At 45.4% G+C, this 23,707-nt stretch overlaps 5 protein-coding genes and 1 long non-coding RNA gene across 8 annotated transcripts in view; 2 read left to right on the top strand and 4 right to left on the bottom strand.

Annotated features, from left to right (window-relative positions):
- Window positions 1-234: 234 nt before the first annotated feature.
- On the top strand, window positions 235-7,731 carry LOC148381500 (uncharacterized). 2 transcript variants are annotated; one of them, XR_015854434.1, is made up of 6 exons: window positions 235-448; window positions 533-606; window positions 689-750; window positions 5,519-5,555; window positions 5,629-5,739; window positions 7,207-7,731. It is a non-coding gene; the product is annotated as an uncharacterized LOC148381500 (long non-coding RNA). The 2 variants fall into 2 exon arrangements; XR_015854433.1 differs by having other exon boundaries at window positions 689-5,442.
- On the bottom strand, window positions 938-2,882 carry LOC148381502 (gap junction Cx32.2 protein-like). The gene is made up of 3 exons (XM_088362289.1): window positions 2,724-2,882; window positions 2,050-2,198; window positions 938-1,865 (listed from the first exon to the last, which is right to left on the bottom strand). Exons 2-3 carry the CDS (start codon window positions 2,176-2,178, stop codon window positions 1,260-1,262), a joined length of 735 nt encoding a protein of 244 aa, XP_088218415.1. The 5' UTR covers window positions 2,179-2,198; window positions 2,724-2,882; the 3' UTR covers window positions 938-1,259.
- On the bottom strand, window positions 3,629-5,584 carry gja13.1 (gap junction protein alpha 13.1). Its single transcript, XM_088362286.1, has 2 exons — window positions 5,324-5,584; window positions 3,629-4,892 (listed from the first exon to the last, which is right to left on the bottom strand). Exon 2 carries the CDS (start codon window positions 4,863-4,865, stop codon window positions 4,002-4,004), a length of 864 nt encoding a protein of 287 aa, XP_088218412.1. The 5' UTR covers window positions 4,866-4,892; window positions 5,324-5,584; the 3' UTR covers window positions 3,629-4,001.
- On the bottom strand, window positions 5,923-8,306 carry LOC148381499 (gap junction Cx32.7 protein-like). Of its 2 annotated transcripts, none has more exons than XM_088362284.1 (5): window positions 7,991-8,306; window positions 7,245-7,391; window positions 6,872-7,057; window positions 6,698-6,799; window positions 5,923-6,546 (listed from the first exon to the last, which is right to left on the bottom strand). In XM_088362284.1, exons 2-5 carry the CDS (start codon window positions 7,371-7,373, stop codon window positions 6,100-6,102), a joined length of 864 nt encoding a protein of 287 aa, XP_088218410.1. In that variant the 5' UTR covers window positions 7,374-7,391; window positions 7,991-8,306; the 3' UTR covers window positions 5,923-6,099. The 2 variants fall into 2 exon arrangements, with proteins under 2 accessions (XP_088218410.1, XP_088218411.1); XM_088362285.1 differs by having other exon boundaries at window positions 8,021-8,306.
- tbc1d32 (TBC1 domain family, member 32) overlaps window positions 7,995-23,707 on the top strand; it is a 36,611-nt gene continuing 20,898 nt past the window's right edge. The window contains exons 1-31 of the mRNA XM_088362249.1: window positions 7,995-9,908; window positions 10,467-10,531; window positions 10,841-10,988; window positions 11,074-11,238; window positions 11,305-11,461; window positions 11,538-11,609; window positions 11,675-11,800; window positions 11,869-11,947; window positions 12,034-12,137; window positions 12,224-12,285; window positions 12,365-12,497; window positions 12,565-12,624; window positions 12,949-13,036; window positions 13,101-13,238; window positions 13,658-13,747; window positions 14,066-14,208; window positions 14,281-14,408; window positions 14,745-14,952; window positions 15,035-15,114; window positions 15,447-15,585; window positions 16,074-16,161; window positions 16,330-16,448; window positions 16,537-16,656; window positions 17,063-17,151; window positions 18,850-18,972; window positions 20,032-20,140; window positions 20,498-20,591; window positions 20,656-20,760; window positions 21,364-21,450; window positions 23,042-23,111; window positions 23,411-23,529. Of these exons, the coding sequence (XP_088218375.1) occupies window positions 10,525-10,531; window positions 10,841-10,988; window positions 11,074-11,238; window positions 11,305-11,461; window positions 11,538-11,609; window positions 11,675-11,800; window positions 11,869-11,947; window positions 12,034-12,137; window positions 12,224-12,285; window positions 12,365-12,497; window positions 12,565-12,624; window positions 12,949-13,036; window positions 13,101-13,238; window positions 13,658-13,747; window positions 14,066-14,208; window positions 14,281-14,408; window positions 14,745-14,952; window positions 15,035-15,114; window positions 15,447-15,585; window positions 16,074-16,161; window positions 16,330-16,448; window positions 16,537-16,656; window positions 17,063-17,151; window positions 18,850-18,972; window positions 20,032-20,140; window positions 20,498-20,591; window positions 20,656-20,760; window positions 21,364-21,450; window positions 23,042-23,111; window positions 23,411-23,529 (3,250 nt within the window). The 5' untranslated portion in view covers window positions 7,995-9,908; window positions 10,467-10,524. The remainder of the gene's footprint in view (window positions 9,909-10,466; window positions 10,532-10,840; window positions 10,989-11,073; window positions 11,239-11,304; window positions 11,462-11,537; window positions 11,610-11,674; window positions 11,801-11,868; window positions 11,948-12,033; window positions 12,138-12,223; window positions 12,286-12,364; window positions 12,498-12,564; window positions 12,625-12,948; window positions 13,037-13,100; window positions 13,239-13,657; window positions 13,748-14,065; window positions 14,209-14,280; window positions 14,409-14,744; window positions 14,953-15,034; window positions 15,115-15,446; window positions 15,586-16,073; window positions 16,162-16,329; window positions 16,449-16,536; window positions 16,657-17,062; window positions 17,152-18,849; window positions 18,973-20,031; window positions 20,141-20,497; window positions 20,592-20,655; window positions 20,761-21,363; window positions 21,451-23,041; window positions 23,112-23,410; window positions 23,530-23,707) is intronic.
- On the bottom strand, window positions 8,486-10,201 carry hsdl1 (hydroxysteroid dehydrogenase like 1). The gene is made up of 5 exons (XM_088362282.1): window positions 9,752-10,201; window positions 9,137-9,582; window positions 8,990-9,073; window positions 8,776-8,913; window positions 8,486-8,702 (listed from the first exon to the last, which is right to left on the bottom strand). Exons 1-5 carry the CDS (start codon window positions 9,969-9,971, stop codon window positions 8,637-8,639), a joined length of 954 nt encoding a protein of 317 aa, XP_088218408.1. The 5' UTR covers window positions 9,972-10,201; the 3' UTR covers window positions 8,486-8,636.

Raw genomic sequence — 23,707 nt, 5'->3', positions numbered from 1 at the left:
CTGGACGTCAGTGTTTGTTTTTAAATGCTTTGCTCCTGCTGACGTAGGGCAACTTGAAATGAACCCAATCTAATCAATAACTCATTATATTATTATTATTATTATTATAACATATTTGATTGAGCTAATTTCCTACACCAGCGCTAATTCCAAGTCGAAAAAATAATAAAATTACAGCCTGGAGACAAATTGGCTGGTGGGTGTCGCATCAATATGACGTCACAAGGACACATTTTCCCGGGCTCTTAGCCAAACGCCGGGAAACTTTAGCTTGACGGCTTTTGTCGATTTAAATGTCACTTTTTTCTTGTCTTTTCTTTTCACTCCGACAACTCATATTCTCGGTTTACTTGTTTTAATTTCTTTTATTTATGTTGTTTTTCGCCTCCCTCACCTACTGCGCCTACATAAAGAAAAGTATCTACACTTGACGACCACCGAGGAAAAAGTAAGGGCGTTTCATCCCCTCACCTCAATTAACGTCTAATTATGATTGTATTTTTATACATTTTTATTTTATGTACTTATTTAGTGTTCTCTGGACATTCCCTAATTGTTTGAAGTACAAAAACACCATATATGTATATATGGAAAGTTTCTAAAATGGTAAGGTTATTATTTTTTGTCACTGTTTTCGTCATCATTATTATTTAATGTAGTAACATCGCCATTTTTGTTTTGTTGAAAGGACCTGTATTCGAGCTCAATGTCCAGCATCACGTCCTTCGTTACCAGCCCAGAGACGTCAAGGTACAGTCAATTTGTTACAAATGAGCAAATATTTAAACTACTGTCGAGATTTTTAGGTTTGAAAAGTTCTCCTAAGTCTACTCACAAGTTCTATAGCTCCAAAATGTATTTGAACCAAGACTATTGATGCTCTAATAACCCCAAACACGCTTTTAAGATTTAAAAAGGTCACAAATGTGTGCGATAGTAAATTACACAAATAAACCTTTATTAAAATCACAAACATGAAGCTAAAATACAATGTAAAAGGACCTGATCCACAATCAAAATATTTACACCTTTCAAAAAGTCAGATAACAATGTTTACCAACTAGCGTGGTTATAAGGAGCAAAGAACATGTCGAGCTAACCTGAATTGAACTCTTAAGCTGACATGTTTGAGGCACTGATCAAAAACAACATACTTTTAAATAAAAGACAAAATACCACTATATTTGGAAGTCGCCCTTGGGAGGCCATTTTAAAGTTCTGGGGGTTTTCTTCTGCCAGTCGTCATTTTGTCCACTCGCTCACGCTCGGAATCCTTCGCCGTTTATTGGCCCCCGTATGGCTCCGGTGACAATTTTGGCTCTCCTCCGGGCATTACTTGAGCACGCCAGGTAGAAGACCTCCACCACGTTGAGAAGCACCGACACGCAGGACATGGCCAGCATGAAGATGATGAAGATGGTCTTCTCGGTGGGTCGCGACATGAAGCATTCCACCGTGAAGGGGCAAGGCGCCCGCGAGCACACGATCTGGGGCTCCATCACGAAGCCGTATAGGTAGTACTGGCCCACGATGAAGGCCACCTCCAGAATAATACGGAAGATGATGGACGTCATGTAGTTCCCCAGCAAGTCGCCCTTGATCTTCACCTGGCCTTTTTCATCAGAATACTTGGGAAGTTTTAGCATGGAAGTGTTGCTTCTTTGCAGTTTCTCCCTTAGTTTGTTCTCCTTGTGGATGACGTGCATGACGTGGCCCAGGTAGACCAGCGTGGGCGTGGAAACGAAGATGATCTGAAGGACCCAGAAGCGGATGTGCGAGATGGGGAACGCGTGATCGTAGCACACATTCTTACAGCCCGGTTGCTTGGTGTTGCAAATCATCTTGGACTGCTCGTCGCTCCACACCTGGAAACGGATCAAAACCGTCGGCATTGCTAATGGGGACACTGACACAAGTTCCACTCCTGTTCTGCAGGGGGCGATACTGCCTTGTAAAATTTGGCATCTTTTTTCAACAATCTTAAAATTCACATTGAATCTAATCTGCAAATATTAAATTGTGGAAGAAGAAGTAGTTGAAGAAAGAGACCTTCTCCGCCCCGGCTCCCAGGACCATGATCCTGAAGACGAAGAGCACGCTGAGCCACACCTTCCCGATGACGGTGGAATGCGACTGCACCTTGTCCAACAGCTTCGCCAAAAAACCCCACTCGCCCATCTTCAACTTTATTCACCACACTTTCAACAAAAAAACAACTCTTGGTATTACTTGGCAAAATTTCAATGCCACTGGATATTGTTGGGTTGAAGGACACCTTGAAATGGTCTAACCGAGCTGAAATTGTCAGCTTCAAAATAAAAAGACAGACTGTGTTTTTTTATTCTGAGAAAAATGTAAACATTACATAATACAAATAAAAATTTTTGAAATGTTCATTTTGTTTTTGTAGTTTTACTGTAGCAACCTTTTGGGTTATAAATCACTATCAAATAATTACTCTCATTCTTCCGTCAATTATGTGACCGAAAAATACACAAAAAAATTGCTGTTTGGTTGTTTAAAAATGTATCACTTTCAGTTATTGATTACCTTTTGAACTACGCTGGAATGTTCCAGCAATGCTCAGTGTACACGTCGAGAAAAAATATATAGTTATACATATATATGCATACACATAGATTATAAATCTAAGTATATATATATGTGGAAAAAAAATACAGGTAACTGCTGATTCTCTCTTTTAATGAAAGGAAATTGTTTACCTTAGATTGGAAGAGTGACTCGTGCTGCTCTCCAGGTACACTGTGCAACCACTGAATGCTGTTTGGAATAAAGCAAAGGAAAAAAAAGCTAAGCAAAGGTGGGGGCTGATTTTGCTGCCTTGAACCTGAGCTCAGGTTGCACAACTGTGTATATGGTGGGGGGGTCACGTTGCCACGTTTGATTAAAAAAAATAATAAGTGACACGCAGTGACTGGCAAAAGACAAGATTATGCTGGTTAATAATTGCTTTTTGGTGGATGTTAAAGTTCAAACTGCTCCCCCAGTGTTGATGTTTTTCGGCTTGTCATCACATTTTGCACGTACACCAATGCAACTTTTTTTTATGGTTTTAGACGTACAAAATGTGATGATGTAACTGCAGATAGAAAAGAAATGACTCCGACCCCTCCTGGAATTTACTGCCAGTGTTGCAACGCTGTCAGCAATCAACTCATTATCTCAGAAAATGTAACCTGCCAATTAATTTAAACTGGTGGAGGAAATAGTAATTTTTGTAAACATGAATTTTTGTAATAAAATGTTTCTATACAGTATATATAAACATAAAGGCAAATATATTCAAATTATGTTAAATAAAAAATTTAATGAATAAAATAAATTGTTCTAACTGAATTTATAAATAGAAATGTTTGAATTGTTTTTAAAATAAATACATCTAACTAATAAATATTTTTAATGAACCTAAATGAAATCATTGTTAATTAGGTCAAATAATTCAAATTAATGCAAATAGATATGTATAAAATCAAATATGTATCATGTATGGATGTTGATGCAACCTAATTCATCCATATGAGTAATTAAATTCGGAAAACATTTTAACCAAGTAAACTAATTTATAACCTCCATCATGCCATTTCTTCAGCAATAATAAATTCAGAAATCGTTTTTATACCAAATTTTAATCATTTTCCTAAAAACATACAGTGCATATACAAAACAAGTGATATCCAATATCATCAACATGATCATTATTATGTCAGATATTTTCATGCACCAAACAATAACTTAATAACAGAATCGAAAAGCACACAGTCAAGGATTTGGCACTCGATTTTTGTGCCCGCCCTCAAAACAACACAAGTCCATCTCGGGTGTCATTATGGTTATTTATTCTGTTTTGAAATAATTTAGTCAAAAACCGAAAAGCAGAGAATGAATCTAAATACAACAACCTTGCTGCACTTGATTTTTACATTTTGAAAGCAAAAGAAATATACCAAGAATAACCCATCAAAACAAACGCAAGATCCTCGCTAGTGGACGCCCAACAGCTGCTTCTCCTCCTTGGCTCCATCCAGGCTGCCCCCCAGACTCTGGTTGGCCTCCATCTCAAGTTCCAGGTTCCTCTCATTTTGCTTCAAGGCATCGTCCACCGTGGGCCACCTGGGCTCGGAAAGCCCGACTGGGCCCCCGATGGCTTTGATGGGAAACCTCCGCCTGGACTTGGCCTTGCATCGCTTGCACAGCAGGTAGAAGACCTCGACCACGTTGAGCACCAGGGACACGCAACCCACGACCAGCATGAAGATGATGAAGATGGTCTTCTCGGTGGGCCGCGACATGTAGCACTCGACGGTGAACGGGCACGGCTTCTTGGCGCACGGGAACATGGGTACCATGACGAAGCCGTACAAGTAGTACTGACCGACGATGAAGGCGGCCTCGATGATGATCTTGAAAACCAGCTGGGTCAAGTAGCTCCCCAGGAGGTTCCCCTTGATGGTCACGTTGCCCTTGTCGTCAGTGTACTTGGGCGACTTGAGGTGGAGAGTCCCGCCGGGGCTGGCCTGTTTCGCACGCAGCTTGTTCTCCTGGTGGATGATGTGCATGGCGTGGCCCAGGTAGACCAGCGTGGGCGTCGACACAAAGATGATCTGAAGCACCCAGAAGCGGATGTGCGAGATGGGGAAGACCCAGTCGTAGCAGACGTTCTCGCAACCGGGCTGCTGCGTGTTGCAGATGAAGTCGGACTGCTCGTCACCCCATACGCTCTCCGCGCCGGCGCCCAGGACCATGATCCGGAACAGGAACAGAACCGTCATCCAGATCTTTCCGATGACGGTCGAGTGCGACTGCACTTTGTCCAATAGGCTTGACAAGAAACCCCAGTCTCCCATCTTTGGCGATGATGTTTACTTGCTGATCTGGATTCAAAAATATTCAACAAAAAACACGGTTGTACATCGATTAATCGATAACTCATCGGTCAGCCTTTTGTACCATGTGTGCATTTCACTTGTTTCAAAATGTTGAAATAAAAATCGGAGTTGCTGAGTATTTTGTCACATCAAATCAATGAATTCAATTTCAATTCATTGTTTAATCTAATATTTAAAACGACCTTGAATTCTAATTTTATTTTAAACGTGACCTCTACAAAGTTTGCCCACCTGCCGCAACAGCGTACGTGTGTGAAGGGAACAAGAGCAGCTGTGTGAGCTTCATGAAATTGAGGCGTAAACACAAAAAAACAACCTGACGTGACCCAAAACTTCAACAGTATTAAATAACTCTGCTGACTAATTTATTATTATTTTTTTAAATCTGTAAATGAACATTTTTGTTGTCATCTTACCTGATGAGCGAGGCCGAGTGGACCGTCCGTGACAGAGGTTGAGCGTTGACTGAGCTGAACCTTGGAGTGGGGTAGAGGCTGAGGAAGCTCAAGTACAAATTCTTCAGCGCAGTACTCGAGTATTTATCAAAATACCGATTGTATGTACTGCTGCTCAAAAATAGATTTTGACTTTCTTACTGAAATGCATTTCAGATTCTGTCCTTCTTTTCCTGTTCAGCCAAAGACTTAAGTGAGTACTTCTCCCTCTACCAGCGTATTCTATTCTTATGATTTACACAAGTTTTTTTGGGTACTACTTCTAGTTGAATACAGAGTACTTTTGCCAGATGGCGCTCCACGATGATTGGTTGGCCGCTGTTTCTCACTTTGGACTGGCAATGAAAGGGGGCGGGCCACACAGTAATGATTGACAGGTAAGAAAGAGCACAGCGACACCACCATCCACAATCTAATCATGTTGGGGGAAAAAATGCAGGTATTGCGCAAAAATGCTTTGAAACAAATATGTTTATCATTCCTGAATGTGGGAAAAATTCTACCAGTTAGTGGAAAAATCATTTTTAAAAAAAATGTAAAAGCTGACAGGATGCTAAACGTTTTCTATTTGAACTGTATTGAATTAGAAACTTTATTGATAAAACAAGCAGATCACAATGCCAAACATCAACACAAAACAATTTTGTCAATGAAATGTAAACACCCCTCGCCCATAACACTTTTCCCTGATGATTTTTATGATTATGATTTTATATTTTCCAGTGAACACACACAGATCAAATATGCACTTCCTCCACGTTGCCTTTCCCCGTCATCTCCAGGTCAATGTTGATTCCGTTCTGTGTGATGCCGTCGTCCCTCAGCATGTACGCCTTCTCCTGGGAGCCGGTTGGCACCGGGGTGACGGGCGTGACTGTATAGTCCCGCCGCCGGGTCGCGCACTCCTTGGCCGCCTTAACGCACAAGTAGAACAGCTCAACCAAGCACAGGGCGAGCGAAAGCAGCGCGGCCCCCAGCATGAACCAGATGATGACGGTCTTCTCGGTGGGCCGGGACAGGAAGCAGTCCACCGAGTGGGGGCACGGCGAACTCGTGCACACGTAGCGAGATTCCAGCGTCAAGCCGTACAGGTAATATTGTCCCACCACGAATATAATCTCCATGGCGATCTTGGCCACTAGGTGGACGACGTAGGCGCGGAGGAGGCATCCGCGGATGCTCACCTTAGAAAGATGATTAGATATTATCTCGATTTGCTTTTGATACATACAACGTTTCAACGATACATTCAAATGTAACGATTCATTTGAGTTTGTTGAATCAAAACCGGTCGTCCGATTCAAATTGGTTGTTCCTCAAAGCCACGTTGTGTACCTTTCCAGTACTCTTGAGGTATTTTGGGATCTTGAAGCTCCGCTGAAGGAACAACAAGGCCTGGTCGTCGAGCTCCGCGTACTTCCGCATGCGCTCCTTTAACTGTGCAAACGGGGAAGGTCATGCTGAGAAGCTGACGGAGGATGTCTCTCTGTTTCTCGTATTATATCGTACCTTCTTCTCAACGTGAATGACGTGCAGGACGTATCCCAGGTAGAGCAGCTTGGGTGTTGCCACGGCGATGATCTGCAGGGCCCAAAAGCGCACGTGCGAAATGGGGAAGGCGCTGTTGTAGCACATGTTCTCGCAGCCCGGCTGTTCCGTGTTGCACACAAAGTCCGACTGCTCATCACTCCACACCTGCGAGCCCGGAAACCCGCGTGGCTCATTTTAATAAACATCTCCAAGATGTTAACCCAGATATGTACATAAGTCACATTTGTGGAAGTGTTAAAAAGCACGGGAGACAAATATTTGCTCAAAAAGTTAAACTTGTTTTCTGTTTTTAGCGCAACATTAAATGTCAAGTCCAGTCGAGTGAGCTGACCCTGTCGGCGCCCGTGCTCAGGACCAGGATGCGGAAAACGAAGAGAACCGTGAGCCAGACTTTTCCGATGACGGTGGAGTGAGTCTGCACTTTGTCCAACAGACGACCCAGAAGATCCCATTCGCCCATCTTCGCTTGTCACGTTTCCTAAATGTAAAACAGTCAAGTCCAAAATTATTTGTTTATTAGTTGAATTTGAACAGTGGCACAGATCTTAGAAGGTCACAGAAAGGAAAAAAAATGTCTGAGTGGAGTCACAGCTGGGGAGGATGTGTAAATCCATCCTTGAAACACACACACACACACACACACACACTTTATCTGCCTGTGAGCCAGAACTTAACCTTGGATGATAGCGAGTGATGGACACACACACACGAAGAACAAAAAAATCACCTAAGAGTTTTGCCATTACACAAGTATCAATTAACTTTTAAGTAATTTAAAGAATTTGATTTTAAAAAAATGGTCGTATAACAATCAATAAAATCACAGAGTTAATTCTAAAAACCAAATTAATTTTGCATATTTTTCTAAGCATTGTCAAGTCCCTCGAAAGGCGGGATTAAAATCAAACCTATTATGCTTATTAGCGCCTCGAGTGGGACAAAATATTAGGAACAGATCTCATTATGAGACATTTGTACTCACGTCAACAATCTCAATCAAAAGAAAACTATGTTTGGCATAATTATGGGCTCTAGCGCCTATGTTGATCTGCAAAAAAAAGTCATTCGATAGTGTACCTAATGAAGTGTCTGCGCAGGTCCACGTACCAACGATGAAAAAGATGAGGAACGCCGGCAGCTCGGTGGGAGAAAGTGAGCGCGGTGTCGTCTTGTCGCTTTGCTCGGCTGCTGAATTATCAGGAAGGTCCCGTCCTACGCATCACAACAAACCTTTGAACGGAAGATACCTGGAAGCTGCCTTGCGATGCCTTGTTTGGTCTGCCTCGAGTGACCCCGATGCAAGCGGACCCTAAGATACTTGTGAGTACTGTCGTGTTCTCTGTATATGTTGAAAGTTTAACATAACGGTGACATCGATGCCCCTTTTACGTACGCCCATCTTTGGCATTTCATAATACACATTGGGGGGGAAAAAAAAAAAAGCATCTCGTCAGCCATCGATTGTGCAAGTTCTCTTAAAATTATGGCAGATGTATGTAATTTCCCATCATAGATACTCTCGCTCTTAAGCAAGACGTTACTTAACATGGTTTCACTTCTGATAAAAACACGTGAAAGAGGAACTTTTTTTATTATTATTATTTGCTCGGTCAGCACAAACAATCCAAGGGGGTTGATGGCACGGTCAACGTGTTGGTTCTAGCTAGTGGAAATTATTCTGGAGGATGAATAAAGTGATAATACAATTTGTGAGGAGCCGCTCTTAACCGATGAACACCCGCCAGCCCGAAACCCAAAGACACTCCGGGATGCACCTCATCAGTCCGTACTGGGGAAAGAAAACATAATCAATGTTCAGATCGCAAACACGACACTGATGTGTGTCGATCTTGGGTCCCCACCAGCAGTGTGTGCGGCCAATAGCCGGTGGTCCGGTTGGACACGCCGAGGGTGGAGATGGCGTGGCGAACGTAAACCTGCGGCGTGGGCGTCAACCAGCCTTCGGTGAATGACACCGGGCGCTGCTTACTGGAGGCCAACTGTCCGTTAAACACGCTTTTATTGTATTTTCAAATTCATCACATGGTTTTGGAAATCTGGACACATATGACAGACCCTAAATGGAAGCAGACTTTGAGCAAAGATCCCTCTTGCGCCATACTCAAGGTGGAGAGCTCGAGAGAAATGATCCAAGTAGCCCTGGAAAGCAAATTTTCATGTTAATTAAGTATTCTATTATTTGTGCAAAATGTTTCTTCTTACGGTGACGGCGCTGAGCATCACTCTCCCAGGCATCGGCCTGCCGCAAGCGCCGGACGAGATGTTGACTATGGCCCCTCGGCTGCGCTCTAGCATGCCCGGCAGCACCAAGCTGGTCAGCAGTGTGGCGCCTACAACATTATTGGCCGTCACCTCCATCAGCCTCTGGTCAGGTATTTCCACCAGCTCCCATGGAGACGCGCACGACTCGTCCACGCAGTTGACAAGGAGACCCACATCTTTGCCCCTCACTGCTTCCTTGACCATCTTGCCGGCCGCCTCGTCCCAACCCAGGTCGGCAGGGACCAGGATGGTTTCCATGCCGTGGCTTTGGGAGAGATTGGCGGCAAAGTTGGTGATGCTGGAGCGGCTGTTCGTGATGAAGATGATGCTGAGGCCGTGTCTTGCTAGCTCCTCGGCGTAGGCCTGCGCCACTGGTTCTGATGCGCCTAACAGGAGACATGGATCAGTGGCTGACATATTTGTTTACATTCACCATCTTCACCCTTCGGCGTGTCATATGGTGTTCCAGTTTTTTGGCCCCTGCTTTTATACATGCATTATACCTGGCTATACCTACTTTCATTGCTATGTGGAATTGTCTTTGCTATTTCTTACCATACACCACAGCCCAGTCTCCATATCTTTCCCTCAGCTTCCTGCTGGGGATCATCCTGGGCAGGAAATGCACCCTGACCAGAACGTAGCAGTCCTTGAGCAGGATGACAGCCTTGCTGGCCGCGTACAGAGCGCCCACCACGGCGAGCATCTCTAGGTAACCGCTGCATGTCTGGGAAATTTCCCTGTAAAGCAAATTGAAGCTGTCCACTGCCGCCATGCTCCTCAAATGTTATTGCTGCAAACGCGAGTTAGTTTAGACACGAGCAACGTTGTATTTGTCCGACGAAATGTTAAATGAGTGCTAGGGCATGGTAATCAGATGCTGCTACATAATATATTAATTAGAAAATGTTTGAAAGTATATTGTGGAGCCGATTAATTCTGCAGGGATTTGCCTTAAATGCAACCCGGAAGAAGGAGCAAAACAATGAGTCACGTGATGTTATGCCGGAAGCACGAATGATGCATTCAAACGCTTATGAGAGAAACCGTAATTCGTATTTTATTTTCCCGAAGCGGCGTTTTCTGTCCTTATAACGACTTTTAAATATAAAAACGACACGTACTTGATTCTTAATTTCTTTTACTTTTATTTCTTTGTTTTTTTTCACCTATTTTTTTCCACTTGAGATACATGATGATGGTTTGAACGCAGCATGATGGTTGTTATGCTATCCCACAATACACCGCGGTTTGGTGGCTGTTTCCATAGAGACGCGGATGGCGGCTGGCTGACAACGTTAGCGACTTGAAGAGAATCTGTCAAAGGGATGCAAGGTGCGTTTAGACTCGGCGGATTTCTAGCTTTACTTCCTCGTTATTTTTTGCCTCTTCAAGTTAATATTTATCTACGTAAGAAGCAGAGTTGTCAAATCCAGGCCCAGAGAGTAAAAAACAATTTGGCATTAGCTAAAGGTGGCTTATAAACAAGTTCACTAGAGGTTTTAGTTACTTGTTTATCTGCTGACTGATTAGAAGAACCTGTGGCTACAGCTTAGCTGTGGCAGGGTTCTACTTTCTGGACCTGGATTTGCCACCTCTGCACAGGAATATGGAAAGTAGTTTGAGCAATCTCTTTTGCAACAGAGATGTCTTGCGATGATGAGGAGCAGCTGTCCGCTCTACTCAAGCAGTTTCTGAGAAGCATCGACGAGCAACTCAGTAACGCTCCTTCGCCTCAAAGCGCCGAGGACATTCTTCTTCACCTGGAGGAGACAGACAAGAACTTCCACAAGTGAGCTCAGAGCTATCTAGCGGTGGACTTCAACTCTGATAGTCAAGGGTTCTCTTGAATCACCTTTGACTGTTGTCTTCCCCAGCTATGATTTTGTCAAAACACTGCATCAGCGCTTGGAGACCTCCCTGGGGTGCGTGGTGGACGAAGAGATCAGAAAGCTGCCCCGTGACGACGAACAACACGCCGTCGGCTCAGGTCACGACGTCCTCATCCACGCGGCTGCTGGCCGAAGCCGAGCGTCGCTGCAGTGAGTCCAACAAGTTGTACTCACACGTGGCAGGAAACTGCTAACCTTGACACGTGTCATCACCAGGTACCAAAACTTGACGCAGAGCTTGAGAGCCACCATGACTGCGGCCGTGGACGGCTTAGTCAGAAGATTTGACGAGGACCAGCTAAGGAAGGAAGAGGAGATGCAACACGGTGGCTACTCTGACGAATGCTCCGACAGCGGCGACTCCTTCAATCAGGTTCTGGCAAATAGACACAGATTTGTTTGTGTTGTAAAAATGTAAAGTCGATTTATGATTCCATCTATTTCCCCAGTGTTACGCCTTCATTCAGCAGGAGCAGCTGCAGGCTTTGGCTGAGAAATTGGAGTCAGGTCAACCCAAAGAGGTGAAGGAGATGCACTCCATTTTTTTTTTTGTATTTGAGTTATTTCATATGTCATTTTTGTTCAGGTCCGCAGGGAGGCCCTGCAGGTGCTCCGTTGCGCCCCGCCATCCGATGTGCTGAGCTGCGACGGCTGGGCCCGCTTACGTCAGAACCTGTGTGCTGCGCTGAGCGAGCCCGACGCTGAGCTCAGTGTACGCTGCTGCCTACTTTTTTTTTCCCAATAAACATTCATATTTAATCTGGCACCTTGTTGCTTCAGGACCACATTCTTCAGTTCTTCGCTAAGAGCTTCTCCTCGTCGCCCCTGAACGTCACCCGGGAGATCTACACCAGCCTCGGTAGGCTTGCGGATTTTCACTCCACCCCAAAGTATCCTGCCGCCAATTGCAAGTTAATAATTTTTGTTTCAATGTCTTCCATTCAGCCAAAAGCACGGAGTACACTTTTTCGTCTCTCAAGTTGAGCTTTCCGAGCGGTGCGGCCGGCTTGGACATTAGCAGACCCCAAATTGGCACTCTCCTCAAGCAGGTATGCTCATAATAGAAATCTGTCATCTTCAAATGTCATTTGCGGGCAAAATAAAAACAAAAAGTGGTCAAATATGTTTTACTCAGATGCGTCTGATGAACGACTTTCAAAAGGAGGTGACCTCTTTCTGGATCCGCCACCCGGAAAAGTCAGTGCTTCCCCACCGCTCTTTTTTTTTTTTTTTTTTTTTATGGAGATCATCCGACATTCCTCTCGCTCTTCTTCAGGTACATGGAAGAAATCATCGAGAGCACCTTCTCCCTGCTGTCCCTCGGTGGCGACTCGACGGAGAAAGTCTTGGAGCCTTCTCACCTGCTGGCACTGCTGGACGTCCAAGCCACCTGGTTCACAAAATGGATGGTGCGTGTCGCCGCTCGACATTGCCTGTGTATGTTAAATTTATTAAGTGCTTTGTTTTGTTTCTCAGCACGGCTCCTACAGCCGAACGGTAGTTCTCCGTCTCCTACAGAGCAAACACAAGTGTCTGGTGAGTGAATCGTCATTTTGATCTGCCGTAGTATTATTGTGAAATTTGAACAAGTCAGCCGGCGTCATGGAACGCAGCACTTTGGTGGTCCCACCGAGCGAGTTTGTCATTCGAGAAGTGATTCCTTAATCCTCCCGCTCGCCGCCGGCCTTTTAAAGGGGATTATTGCCGAGGCCCTCGCTTTACTGCCTCTAAATTAACTGTCAGTAAAATGGCGACATAATCCCGCTATGGAGTGGCACTGTAAAAAAAAAAAATGTTAACAGAAAAATAAGTGACAGTAGGTGTTTATTAAGACACATCCATTATAATTTCTTTTGTCAGATGGAAGCCGCTGTGCAGCAGTGCGTCCTTTACCAGGAATGCTGCCAGCGTTCTCCACATCTCCACCCTGAGGAGCGGCAGAGCTCAGGTGAGTGCAAAAAATGAGTGATTAGTGTGGGCGACACTGATGTCATCTCTTCATTGCGTCGTAGGTTCAGACTTGAGCGGCGTCTATAGCGGCAAGGAGTTGCAGTACGCCGTGGTCGTTCATTCACTGTGCGTCTTGGGCAAAATCCTCCTCCACGCCAACGGGAGGAATCTCTTTCCTATCAAAGTGGCTGCACGGGAAGGTGAACGCTTCACAATACACACCTCGTTTACATAATCGGTAATAAACATATCGTGATTGCAGACGACTCATTGTCTGCACTCGTGGTTTTATTGAGGCTGTTAAGGTTGCCTCACCGTATCGAGGCGGGGACTTGAGATTGATTAATTTTTATTGATTCCAGAGAAGGTGGAGACTGTTGACGCAGTATTTTTCACCTCTGACTCATCTGATAATAATAAAAATATTGCCCGATTAGCAATCCGTTGCGTCAGATCATTTAAAAATGCACCGTCGGCCCAATCTACCCGCTGTAAAAAATGGGTGTACGAAACGGACTCATGGTTGTGTCACGGGTCGACTTCATTTGACTCCTTCAGGCAAAGTACAACGTAATTAATCATACTGAACATTTCTGACATGATCATTTCCTCTTTACAGAGCCACTCAGTGTGACGGACTTGGTGGTGGTTCTCATAAACATCATGCTCCAACATCCGCAGCCATTTTGCAACGACAGCCAACACGCAGGTGGCACACACACGCCTTTCGCTTGAAATGACAAAGTCAGATTATTGCAAGCAATCAGCCAGTAAGGGAACACCGAGGTCCTTCCCAACATTCCTCAGCGCTATCTTTTATCTGGTAGCCTTGTCCTCAGGCCTTCTCAGCTGTCATATTCTTAGGTGATGTTTATATTGTGACATGGGATGGTAACGTGACAACGCGGCGGGCCGGAATAGGCAAACACGATGTAAATACCTATGGTGCAATAAAAAAATAATGAAAATAAAAAATATATATATTTTTAATTAGATTGGAATAGGAACAATTGGTTTTACTTGTCAGATGCGCTGTGCCCGAGCGGCCTGGTGATGGCGACGCTGACCGCTATGTGTGAGAGGACCGAGTGCGCTGACCAGTGTCTCCACCAGACGCCGGTCATTCAGACTCTCATGGCACCCGTCATCCAGGCGCTCAATGGAGGCCAAGTATGTTAGCATACCTGTGGTTAGCATTTGAGTCATAATACAATGGCAATTCTTTGTGTTTATTCTTTGCAGAGTAAATTAAAGTGTCCTGCAGCCACCCTGCCTCAGGTGGCAGACGTCCTGGCACGGATGGTCAACACAGACCGAGGGTTAGCTCTTTTCTTGTATGACAAGAATCTGCTTGTGGGCCACAGTGAGAGGTGAGTCCTCAATGTAACAGTTTTTCATTATAGCACTTGTTTGTTAAAGTTTTTCACTCATAATTTAGTGATCTAAAAACTCCTCATCGAGACTGTTCATTTGATATCTTACTCGATATGTTTTTGTGCTCTTCCATTTGTGAGCTTTTGACGAGTAGTCTAATGACCTCGGATCATCCTGCTTGTTGAAACGCACAAACGCTTGCTCTCGGGAGTGATTTCCATCCTCTTTGCAGCCTCATGAATTTTACACGAGTAGATATGGCGTGATGCAGCAGAACGCCATTAATAAAACACCAAATTGACTCCGAAATCATTTCCCGGTTCCACTCGCAGAAGCACGACCGCTCACGCGCTGCTTCGCTTCACCCTGACGCTGCTGGAACGGGAGCTCTCGGCGTCGGGCCAGGACGAGGCCCACTCGCTTCGTGCTCTGTGCGGGGCTTTCGTCTTCCTGTGCGGGCGGATGTGCAACTCTTGCGAGGGCTTGCAGGTCCTACGAGCGTACGGCCTGCACAAAGCAGCCGCCGCCGCCTGGAGAAAGGTTCAACCGACACTTATGTCGTAAAATCATCAGGACACTGACAATATAATCCGCCCTTATCACCTTGTATTTTGATTTCCAGAGCTCTTCCTTGTCTGAAAGGATTCCGACCCCATTGCCTGGAAAGAACCCTGCAACATCCACGCAGGAATTGCAGCACATGTAAGAAAGCACGTACAACATCCCCTGACAGTTTTGCTCTTAAATTCCGCTTTATCATCTTTTATATTGGCAGACTTTGTTTTTTAATACAGCTCATTAATTGCATTTGCTAGATCTAATATTTGGACAGATGAGCTTCCGTTGACATTTAAAGGCAATCTTGGTGATGATTTATGCTTGCTCGATGGTAATAAAATCACCTGACACATCTGCGCTGACAGTATAACAGGTGAACTGTGCCATTGCTTGACAAGCGTGGCGCTTTATTGCATGTATAAACTTGCTCAACTGGACTCGGGCTCTGCTAATATATATTTTTTCCATCCATACAGGCTGATGTGGGAGGAGACATTGCTGGACAGCCTGCTAAACTTTGCGGCCACCCCCAAGGGCGTGCTCCTGCTTCAGCAGAGCGGCGCCATGCGGGAGTGCGTCTCCTACATGTTCTCTCGCTTTAGCAAAAAATTGCAGGTAAACGTCAAGACGTCAGCAATATGTGGGAATTTATTTTGGAATAAAAAAAACATGGCTAGACATGGCTAGAAATACCATGAAGAAAGCCAAAGTAAATGAGTAAGTGAGCCAGATAAGGTTCTTGAATCAAATGTCATTATTAATATTATTTATTTTGCGCTAGTGTCCTCTTCAGTATTCACAGTGTGTCACCGGCTATGCTAATTCGGATCACACCTTTCGCGCTTCGCCTCACCCCCCACACCCACCGCTTGCACTTAATTTAGCGCCATTGTTTATTCACGCTTGTAATTGCTTCCCGTGTTTGCTTTGCACTTTAATTAAGGAGCGTGATTATTTTTAACTAATGAAGGCCCAACATCCACACTTGAAATCCAGCATATAATTGGATTTCAAAAACGCTCCACTGACAAATTTTCTCTCAGGTATGTTTTCAAACACGTTTCATTTGCTGATTTCTCATCATTTTTTTTTTTTTTTTTCAGGTGAGCCGTTGTGAGAAGTTTGGTTATGGTGTCATAGTAACGCAGTTGGCGGCCACGGCGGCGGGCGCGATGGCTCTGCAGCGCTCAGGTACAACTACACGCTGCCGCTGGTTGGCATCAAGGTTGTTGTTCCACTTCAATCCTGTAGGTGGCAGTAATATAAAAATACTTAAGATTGCAAAAAAATAGACAGCACCGATTTAATTCTTGATTTGGACTGGAGTCAAAATAACACATTGGTGTTGTCGTGTTCCAGGCTTTGTGCGGTCCCTGGTTCTGGATCTGTGGTCGGCGCTGGAGTGCGGCAGCGAGGATGCCAGGGCGGTCCGACCCAAACCCACGCCCATGGAACCCATCGACAGGAGCTGCCTCAAGGTACTAACAACCATTGGGTCTAGAAATGGTCTTTGTGATTTGGTCCGGCGTTTTGTGCGAAACTGGGTCGCTTTGTGTGTATTTGCAGTCCTTCCTGTCGCTGGTCAACTTGCTGTCGTCCTCTCAGTCCGTGTGGCAGCTGCTTTCTGGACAATCTTTGGCCAACAAGACTGAATACACACTGAGGGAAGTGCCAAGCTCGGTGCCTGTGAGTGAGCCAACACAAACACACATGTGCTACTTTGGCGCCATCTTGTGGCATTTGTTTGGCATGGAACTATGTTAAAGTGATTTGCGGTACTTTCCTCTGACAGAAGTATTGCCGCTAAATATTGCTTAGTGCAGTTTAGCTCTATTTAACGTTGAAGTACTACCACTTCTTTTTATCTTTAATGGGCAATGCCTTTTAATTTAATCCTCTCTCTATTTCCCACACACACATATCGAGTCATTAAAGTTGCCTACAATTCCTCTTTCATCCATTTGAGGGCATGTTTGCTCCTTTGACGATGACTGGAATTGCAAGCTTGGCTTTTGTCTTCAACACACAGGGCTCTTCCACCTTAAAATGTAGTAAGCGTGTGATGTTCACAGCCTCCCACTGTGCTCCACAGGACTTGATTGACAGGCTGATTGCTGTGAATTCCGCCACCAAGATCCGTTCCCTTTTCCACTACGAGCAGTCGCACACGTTCGGCCTGAGGTGAGAGCCAAGCATCGCAGTCATCGGAACAACAAAAACGAGAGCAGCCCACGGCTGTTAACATTCCACCTTTTCCCGAAGTCCCGCCAGATTTTCTGATGTCTCACGTCACTTTTAATCCTTGGATTTTTTTAAAAGCGCGTTTTGTCCGCTATCTTTTTAATATGCCGGCGTTGCGTTGAAACATCCCATAAAAGTAAACCTCTCGACGAAGATGAAGAGCCCAAATGTCTTCTCCGTTTGCTGCCATGGCAACCGGCGCTCGCCCGGGCCTGCATCGATTGCTACGCCCTCCCCGCTGGTGATGGATTAATGCACGCGAGTGTGCGTGTGCACTGGCGCGGAACGTAAATTTTGTCCGTTTTTTATTTTTTTTTGTCCAATGCATGCATTAGCACATATTTGTAGGGAAGATAAAAAGCAGACTTAAAAGAAAAGTATTATATGCTCCTCTTCGGACAATCGCAATGCAATTTTAAAAAAATGATCCCGTCCCTTGTGCACAGCTTTAAAAAAAAAACATTCACCTGCTACACTATTCCAAATGTACACAGTATATGATTTGGAAAGTGTTGGCTGACGCGGCGAGATGTCCAGCAGACTTATGAGTGAGGAGAACACGTCGGGGGTAAAGCTTATCGGACAAAGCGCTAACAGCTTTGCTTCTCCGAGCGTCGTTTTTAAACGGGGGAGAGAGGTCGTGGAGCTTGACAAGCTGGCAGCCTTTCACTTGGCCGCTGTCAAGGCGACTGAGAGCGCTTGTCAGTCAGATGCCCGTACTGCACTTGGGCAAATTTTAACAACAGCATCCTGTGCGCTCACAGGACACTTGATTAGGTACCTGCTCAGATCCAACGGTGCTGCGTTATTGAAATTCCGTCTTTGCATTATAAATGAAATGTCAGCTGGTGGCAGTAACGCGCCATTACGTCTATTCGTCAACTGCCAGTAGACGGCACAAAAGGAAAGACAATACATTAGGGACAGTCGTCTTTTGATTTTGCAGGTTATGTAGCGAGCAAATGTTCCGTGCTGCCTAGCAAACAGTACTTGCAGGGTCAGCTGAAGGACTTGGTACTCCTTAGAATTTAGATGTGATCCCTTGTATTTTTAGCGTTGAGGTTTGTAAAGTACAAAGCGCGAGTGCCGTGGTTATTCCACAGCTTGTGTAGAGTCTCAGCAGAATGTTTAAGCCGGGCATCATTACCAGCATTTGAAAATGAACCATGAAGGCTTCTCGCGGGGATTCCCCCACTTCCAGTCACCCTCCCCCTTTTCTTTTTTTTTTTTATACAAAGCTCGCTAGTGAAGCTGCCGGAGAAAATTGGCTTCGCTAATCCGCTTCTCGTAGACATTCATGACTCTCCGGAAATCGACGTGAACGGTCGCCAGTCTGACACTTGAGCACAGTTTGAGTGACTTTGTGCTGCTGCTTCTGCTGCTTTAAGTCAGCCAACATTTTCTTTAATATCCTTTTAGGACTTCTAGCATATCATACTACAGTCGTGCCTTAAGATGCAATATTAATTTTACCATCCATTCGCTACTCAAGTCAGCTTTCCTCATTAAAATGAATGCAAATAACATGAATCCGTTCCAGCCTTCCCAAAATCCCACCCTGATTATTATTTTCAAAACTGCGGAGGATAAAGAATATATTCATGTGTGAATATTATTTCACTGTCTGTATTTTTGTAGATTACTGAGTGTGCTGTGCTCGAGTCTGGACTCCTTTCTGCTTCTCGAGAGCCAGTACAACATCTGCAACGTGTTGCTGCAAGGCCAGAGGGACAACGTGATCGATCGGGACGGCGGCAACGAGTAAGAACTAACCCACCGTGCATATTCAGCGCAGTCACAGTAGTCTACTTTTACATTTTTACTCATGACTGTGAATATTTTGTGCGGCTACGCAAGCCCTCTTGTGTGTTTGAGTAAAAGGTTAAAGTGGCAGAGGGTTGCGGCTAACCGCCGGAGCACTTTGAGAGCAAATGCCAAAAGCTCAGCAGGCTCGCCGCTCGCCTGCTTGGGGGCTTTGTGAAACATTTGGAGGCTGCCAAGTTTGACAATTTGATGTGGGCGAGCGTTCCCGCTCCCCCGCTCACCTTCAGGGGGCTTTGCTAATGCAGCACTAAAGGTCTCCGTGTTACACAAGACACCGACTGAGTCGTCACGACAGGTGCGTGGAGACAAGCGAGAGCACCTGGAAACGTCTGAGGTGGCCGTTTGGAACGGTTGAAACACGAGCAGGGCCAGGCGGGAGAAATGATTTGCCTGCCTCGTCGCAGATACGAGGATAGACGACAGGAAATCAGAATGTTCCGAGACCATCTGTCACGCGCGTGTAAATGACCTCAAAAGCACGACTCGTGTCAGCGCGTCGGGCGACACGGCGGCTCGTTCATTTCTCCGCATCATCATCATTATCGTCTTCGCTCCCGCCGAAGCCAATTGTGGCTGCCACAATAACATCCTGCGAGGCGCGTTTCATTTGAATGCACTTTGAGCGACTCTCCATTGTGAGCAGAACGCATCGTCTCCTCCTCATTGCCAATTTTCGAGTCCAAATTGCTCCTGAGGTTGGAACCAAAGCAGTTAGCGTTCACTCTTAAAAGGCGCTCATATCGGAGAATTCACAAATCCGACGAGAGGCGTTAACGGCGAGCTTCCCCCGCGTCGTGATAATGTACTGCGCTGAATCTCGTTTATGGTTTTCATTCTCTGTTTCTGTAATTGAACTTTTCACAGGGCACCTTTTTAAAAAAAAACAAAAGAAATCTCGGAATGGCCTATAAAAGCACCAGAGAATTGATGAAAAATCATTCATGGAATCTTTTTATGGGAGACCAGACCAAGCCTCACAAAAGCTGTCCTCCTCAGGAGCTTCATCTTGGACAACATATCGGTGGAGCGGAACCACGTGCTGGTTCGCGTCGCCCTCGTCGGAGGCCCGTCCGAGAGGAGACTCCCCCCGCGGGCATTGCGGCAGGTCAGCCTCACCAAAAGGAAAATCTCGGGTATTAACGTCCTCTTTTTATCGCAGAGAACGCTTCATTGCGTGTTTTGAGACTGGCAGCCTGGCACGGTTAGGGATTGCTTATCAATTATTCAGGTCTCGTTTCAGAGAACAGAAAATGGGGTTTCATTTTAAGCGGCGGTCACAGAGAGGATGTGACACGCTCCCAACAGGAAGGAGGCCGTTTAGGGCTCTCGGCTTGATTCAAATTGCGCCGCTCTTCTGTTTATGCTTCCCGTTGGAAAATTAGCTGTGATAACTTTTTGGAATAAATGCAACATGATCAGCTGTTTTCAAAAGTGCTTTGGTCGCTCTTTGTACCCCATGCAGGGAGATGCTCCGTATCCCTGGCCCATGTTTTCGTCATTACCTCCGCCCACCTGCTACACTTTAGACCCACCGAGAAGCCAACAGAACCCGCTGGGTGAGATTCCCTTCCGTGCGTTTGGAACGGGTGCAGGAACCAACGGGGTCCTTTCATTGAACAGAACCCGAGATGATGGACTTCCTGACATCGACTCAAGACGACTGGATGGAGACGTGCCGCCGGCTCTACCGCAAAGTCGTGACAGCCGGCCACTTGAGCGCCACAGGTAAGATGATGAAATGCCAACGACGTAGTTCCGTACAGATGGTGGGAGCTTTCAAGAAATGGCGGTGGGTCCTTTTCAAATGTCACGCTCGCTCCCGTTAACTGCGGCCGTGACTCAGCGGCACCAAAAAAAGCAAGTCGCGGCCAAAGTGGGTGTCGCCCTGGCACCAAGTGTGCACTAAGCCCGCCCGCTCCTCCTCGTTTTACGGCGACCGTTTATTAAGGCAGCCTGACGATTTATACTCGGCGTTTCCCACCTCTGCTCTTATTTGGGCCGCCATTAACCGGCGGCCGGCGTGTCGTTGCCTTTTAACAAGCCTTCATTGCAGCAAAATTGTAGCACTTAACAATAATGACAAATCAATTAAGCCCCTTTCCACCGTCAGTTTATCCCACGCTCGTTTGTTTGTTGCCACCGTGTCGCCATTAGCACTTAGCGATAACGCGTGCAAACGACGCGCGGAATTTTTTGGGCGACTGGCAAATTTGCAAATGTATAGTTGACATTTTCTACCATATTTAAAATGAGCTCCTGTCTCTTACATCGTAGTCTCACTGGTGTGTGTGTGTGTGTGTGCTTGCTCGTGTTTGTTTTCATTCACAGTGCTGGCTGACCTTCTGGAGAAGGTTGTGTTCCATCTGTCCAAATGTTCCACGGAGCGCTTCTTCTCCCCGCCCGAGTACAACAAAGGTCAGTGAGTGTGACGCCGGCCGGCCGCTTCTTCTCCTTCTTCTTGACAAGTCGGACGTGAGAACGGTGGCTAAAGGGCAGCGGCGAAGCAAGGCACGCCTTTTGTTCCCCAGATGCTCTTTCGCTGCCGATGCTGTCGCGTGATGACAACGTACGTGGCTTTCGGGTAAAAAGAGAACTCGTAGCTGAGCGGTGGAGCGGAAAATACACTGGCACCGGAGGAGAAATGCAAACACTCTGACTGTAATTGAAAATGCACATTTGCAAAACTAGCACCCGAAATGCGCAAAATCTTTTTTCTTGCCTTGGAATTTTTTTAAACCAGTGTGGGCTGTCAGCGGCTTACTGTTTACTAGCCGGCGGTAAAACAACCTACCGATGATGATGATGATGCAGCGCTAATTAGTGGATCTCCCAGCTCAAACCTGCGCGCCTACATTCCCAACGGCATCGATACGCTAATTACGCATTTTTCAAGTCATCCCCACAATTTTGACAAATTAAATTCACAATATCAAGCACCTGAGGACAATCTTTTCACAGCGGCTCAAATGGGTCTTCCTTGGACACTTCATTAGGTACTCCTGCACCGTCTAATGCCAGCTGGTTCGACAATCGGGCTCTCAAGATGATTAAATCGCAATTGAGATGTGAGTAAATATGGAATATTAACCGTCCACATGAATCTAAAGTCGAAACAGCAATAAATCACAATGCAGTCCGTTTTAATTGCGAACCTCAGGAAGTCGCCGTCCCAGGAAATAATAAACGAGCGCATCCGCCGCTGTGTGACCTATCGGAATATTGACACCTTTGCTAATTGATGAAGTCGTCTGCCACCCATCTAATCAAGGAATGACGACGACTACGTGACGTTATTACCGACCCTCTACTATTCTTATCACGGCAAAATGATCAAGAGACATTTTTAACTCGGTTTAATGCATCCTTGCATATTATAGAAGAGGCAAAACATGGGCCAAAGAACTGCTCCTATCTTAAGGCATTGATGTATAAGCTTTGGACACTTGTGCTTAAAGCGCACACTTAAAAATACACACTCGGGTCTTTTTCTTATAATTCTTATAATCAATCCCTGCAAATAACAGCTTAGGCGCGTTGGACACGAACGGGCTGTTTGTGTGTGTGTGTTTGTGTGTGTGTGTGTCTTGGCTATAAGCCCAGTGCCTCAGCCCTTCTCGAGTGCTCTCATTGTGTGCCGAGAGCAGACTCATTTGGCGAGCATTAACCTCTGTCACGTCAGCCCTCCTCGCCCGTCCGTGTGCTCGAAGGCGGACGGTTTTCTTTGAAAATGAGCCGGCAAACCAAAGCAGCTTTTATGCGGGCATCTTAACAGCACGTGTTTACTAAAATCCTGGTTTGCCATACCGACCTCCACCAGCACCTGCTAGGAGTACTCCTAGTGTTCGTATACACATTTAAGGGGTTCAAGGATTGACCCTTGAGGGACTCCACATGTCCTGGACATTCCGATTCAAAGCTTCCATCTGTAATCCTTAAAGGACTTGATGTGTTTTTGTGAGCAACGCCAATCGTAATTGCCACTTGTGTTTTTGTAATCGTCGTGCAGAGCTGGAGATGAGCGCGGACACGGTGGCGCTGTCTCCTGTGGAACTGCTCGGCATGGACGTCTGCCTTAGGTATATCGGCGCTTTTATTTTTGATTCATAAGTCATATCAACTTCCACTTATTTTCTGTGTACTTTTCCAGCTCTGCCATTTTCAATTTTTTATGAGGAAAAAAGATCTTAAATGTCAGCGACATTTGATGTTAATGATGTTTTAATAATGAGACCATCCCCAAAATGAAGGGAATAAAATGAAAACCCCGTTTATTGAAGTTCCTCCACTTGATTAATACACAGCCCAATTAAAATAGAGATTCATAATTTATTCCGTATGTATCTTATATTTATTTGTTTTTTTTCTTTCCTTCCAGATACGGCCTTGCTCTCAAATTGCTCAGCCAAGAAGAGGCGGCGGGCCACCTGACGCTCCTCATGAAGCACATCAAGAATTTCCTTTCCCGGCGAAGGGTTCCAATGTCCTCTCCACCGCGTATCCTTGTTGTGGTTTAGTGTTTCAAAACATGTTTTTGAAATTCAGGTTTAAATTTTAACATAGGATTTTAAATGAAAGATTTGAGACGTTAAAAGTACAATTTGTACCAAGCGACGTTGATTTTCCCAACGAAGCCGAAGGAAAGAGGCCATCCTATTTTTTTTTTGATTCCCTT

The sequence above is a fragment of the Syngnathus floridae genome, chromosome 19 (assembly GCF_059516105.1).
Source record: "Syngnathus floridae isolate MCC-2025c chromosome 19, RoL_Sflo_1.0, whole genome shotgun sequence".
NCBI classification, from domain to species: domain Eukaryota; kingdom Metazoa; phylum Chordata; class Actinopteri; order Syngnathiformes; family Syngnathidae; genus Syngnathus; species Syngnathus floridae.
Note: the sequence above shows the minus strand (reverse complement) of the source record. Positions and strands in the feature narration are given on the sequence as shown.

Coding starts and splice junctions, on each gene's coding strand:
- LOC148381502 (XM_088362289.1), bottom strand. CDS start 2,178: ATGGGCGAGTGGGGTTTTTTGGCGAAGCTGTTGGACAAGGTGCAGTCG. Junction 1,866..2,049: donor TGGGAGCCGGGGCGGAGAAG/GTCTCTTTCTTC, acceptor ATCCGTTTCCAG/GTGTGGAGCGACGAGCAGTC.
- hsdl1 (XM_088362282.1), bottom strand. CDS start 9,971: ATGGCGGCAGTGGACAGCTTCAATTTGCTTTACAGGGAAATTTCCCAG. Junction 9,074..9,136: donor TGATGCTCAGCGCCGTCACC/GTAAGAAGAAAC, acceptor TTTGCTTTCCAG/GGCTACTTGGATCATTTCTC. Junction 8,703..8,775: donor ATTGGCCGCACACACTGCTG/GTGGGGACCCAA, acceptor TTCTTTCCCCAG/TACGGACTGATGAGGTGCAT.
- LOC148381499 (XM_088362284.1), bottom strand. CDS start 7,373: ATGGGCGAATGGGATCTTCTGGGTCGTCTGTTGGACAAAGTGCAGACT. Junction 7,058..7,244: donor TGAGCACGGGCGCCGACAGG/GTCAGCTCACTC, acceptor CCGGGCTCGCAG/GTGTGGAGTGATGAGCAGTC. Junction 6,547..6,697: donor ACCTCAAGAGTACTGGAAAG/GTACACAACGTG, acceptor CATCTTTCTAAG/GTGAGCATCCGCGGATGCCT.
- gja13.1 (XM_088362286.1), bottom strand. CDS start 4,865: ATGGGAGACTGGGGTTTCTTGTCAAGCCTATTGGACAAAGTGCAGTCG.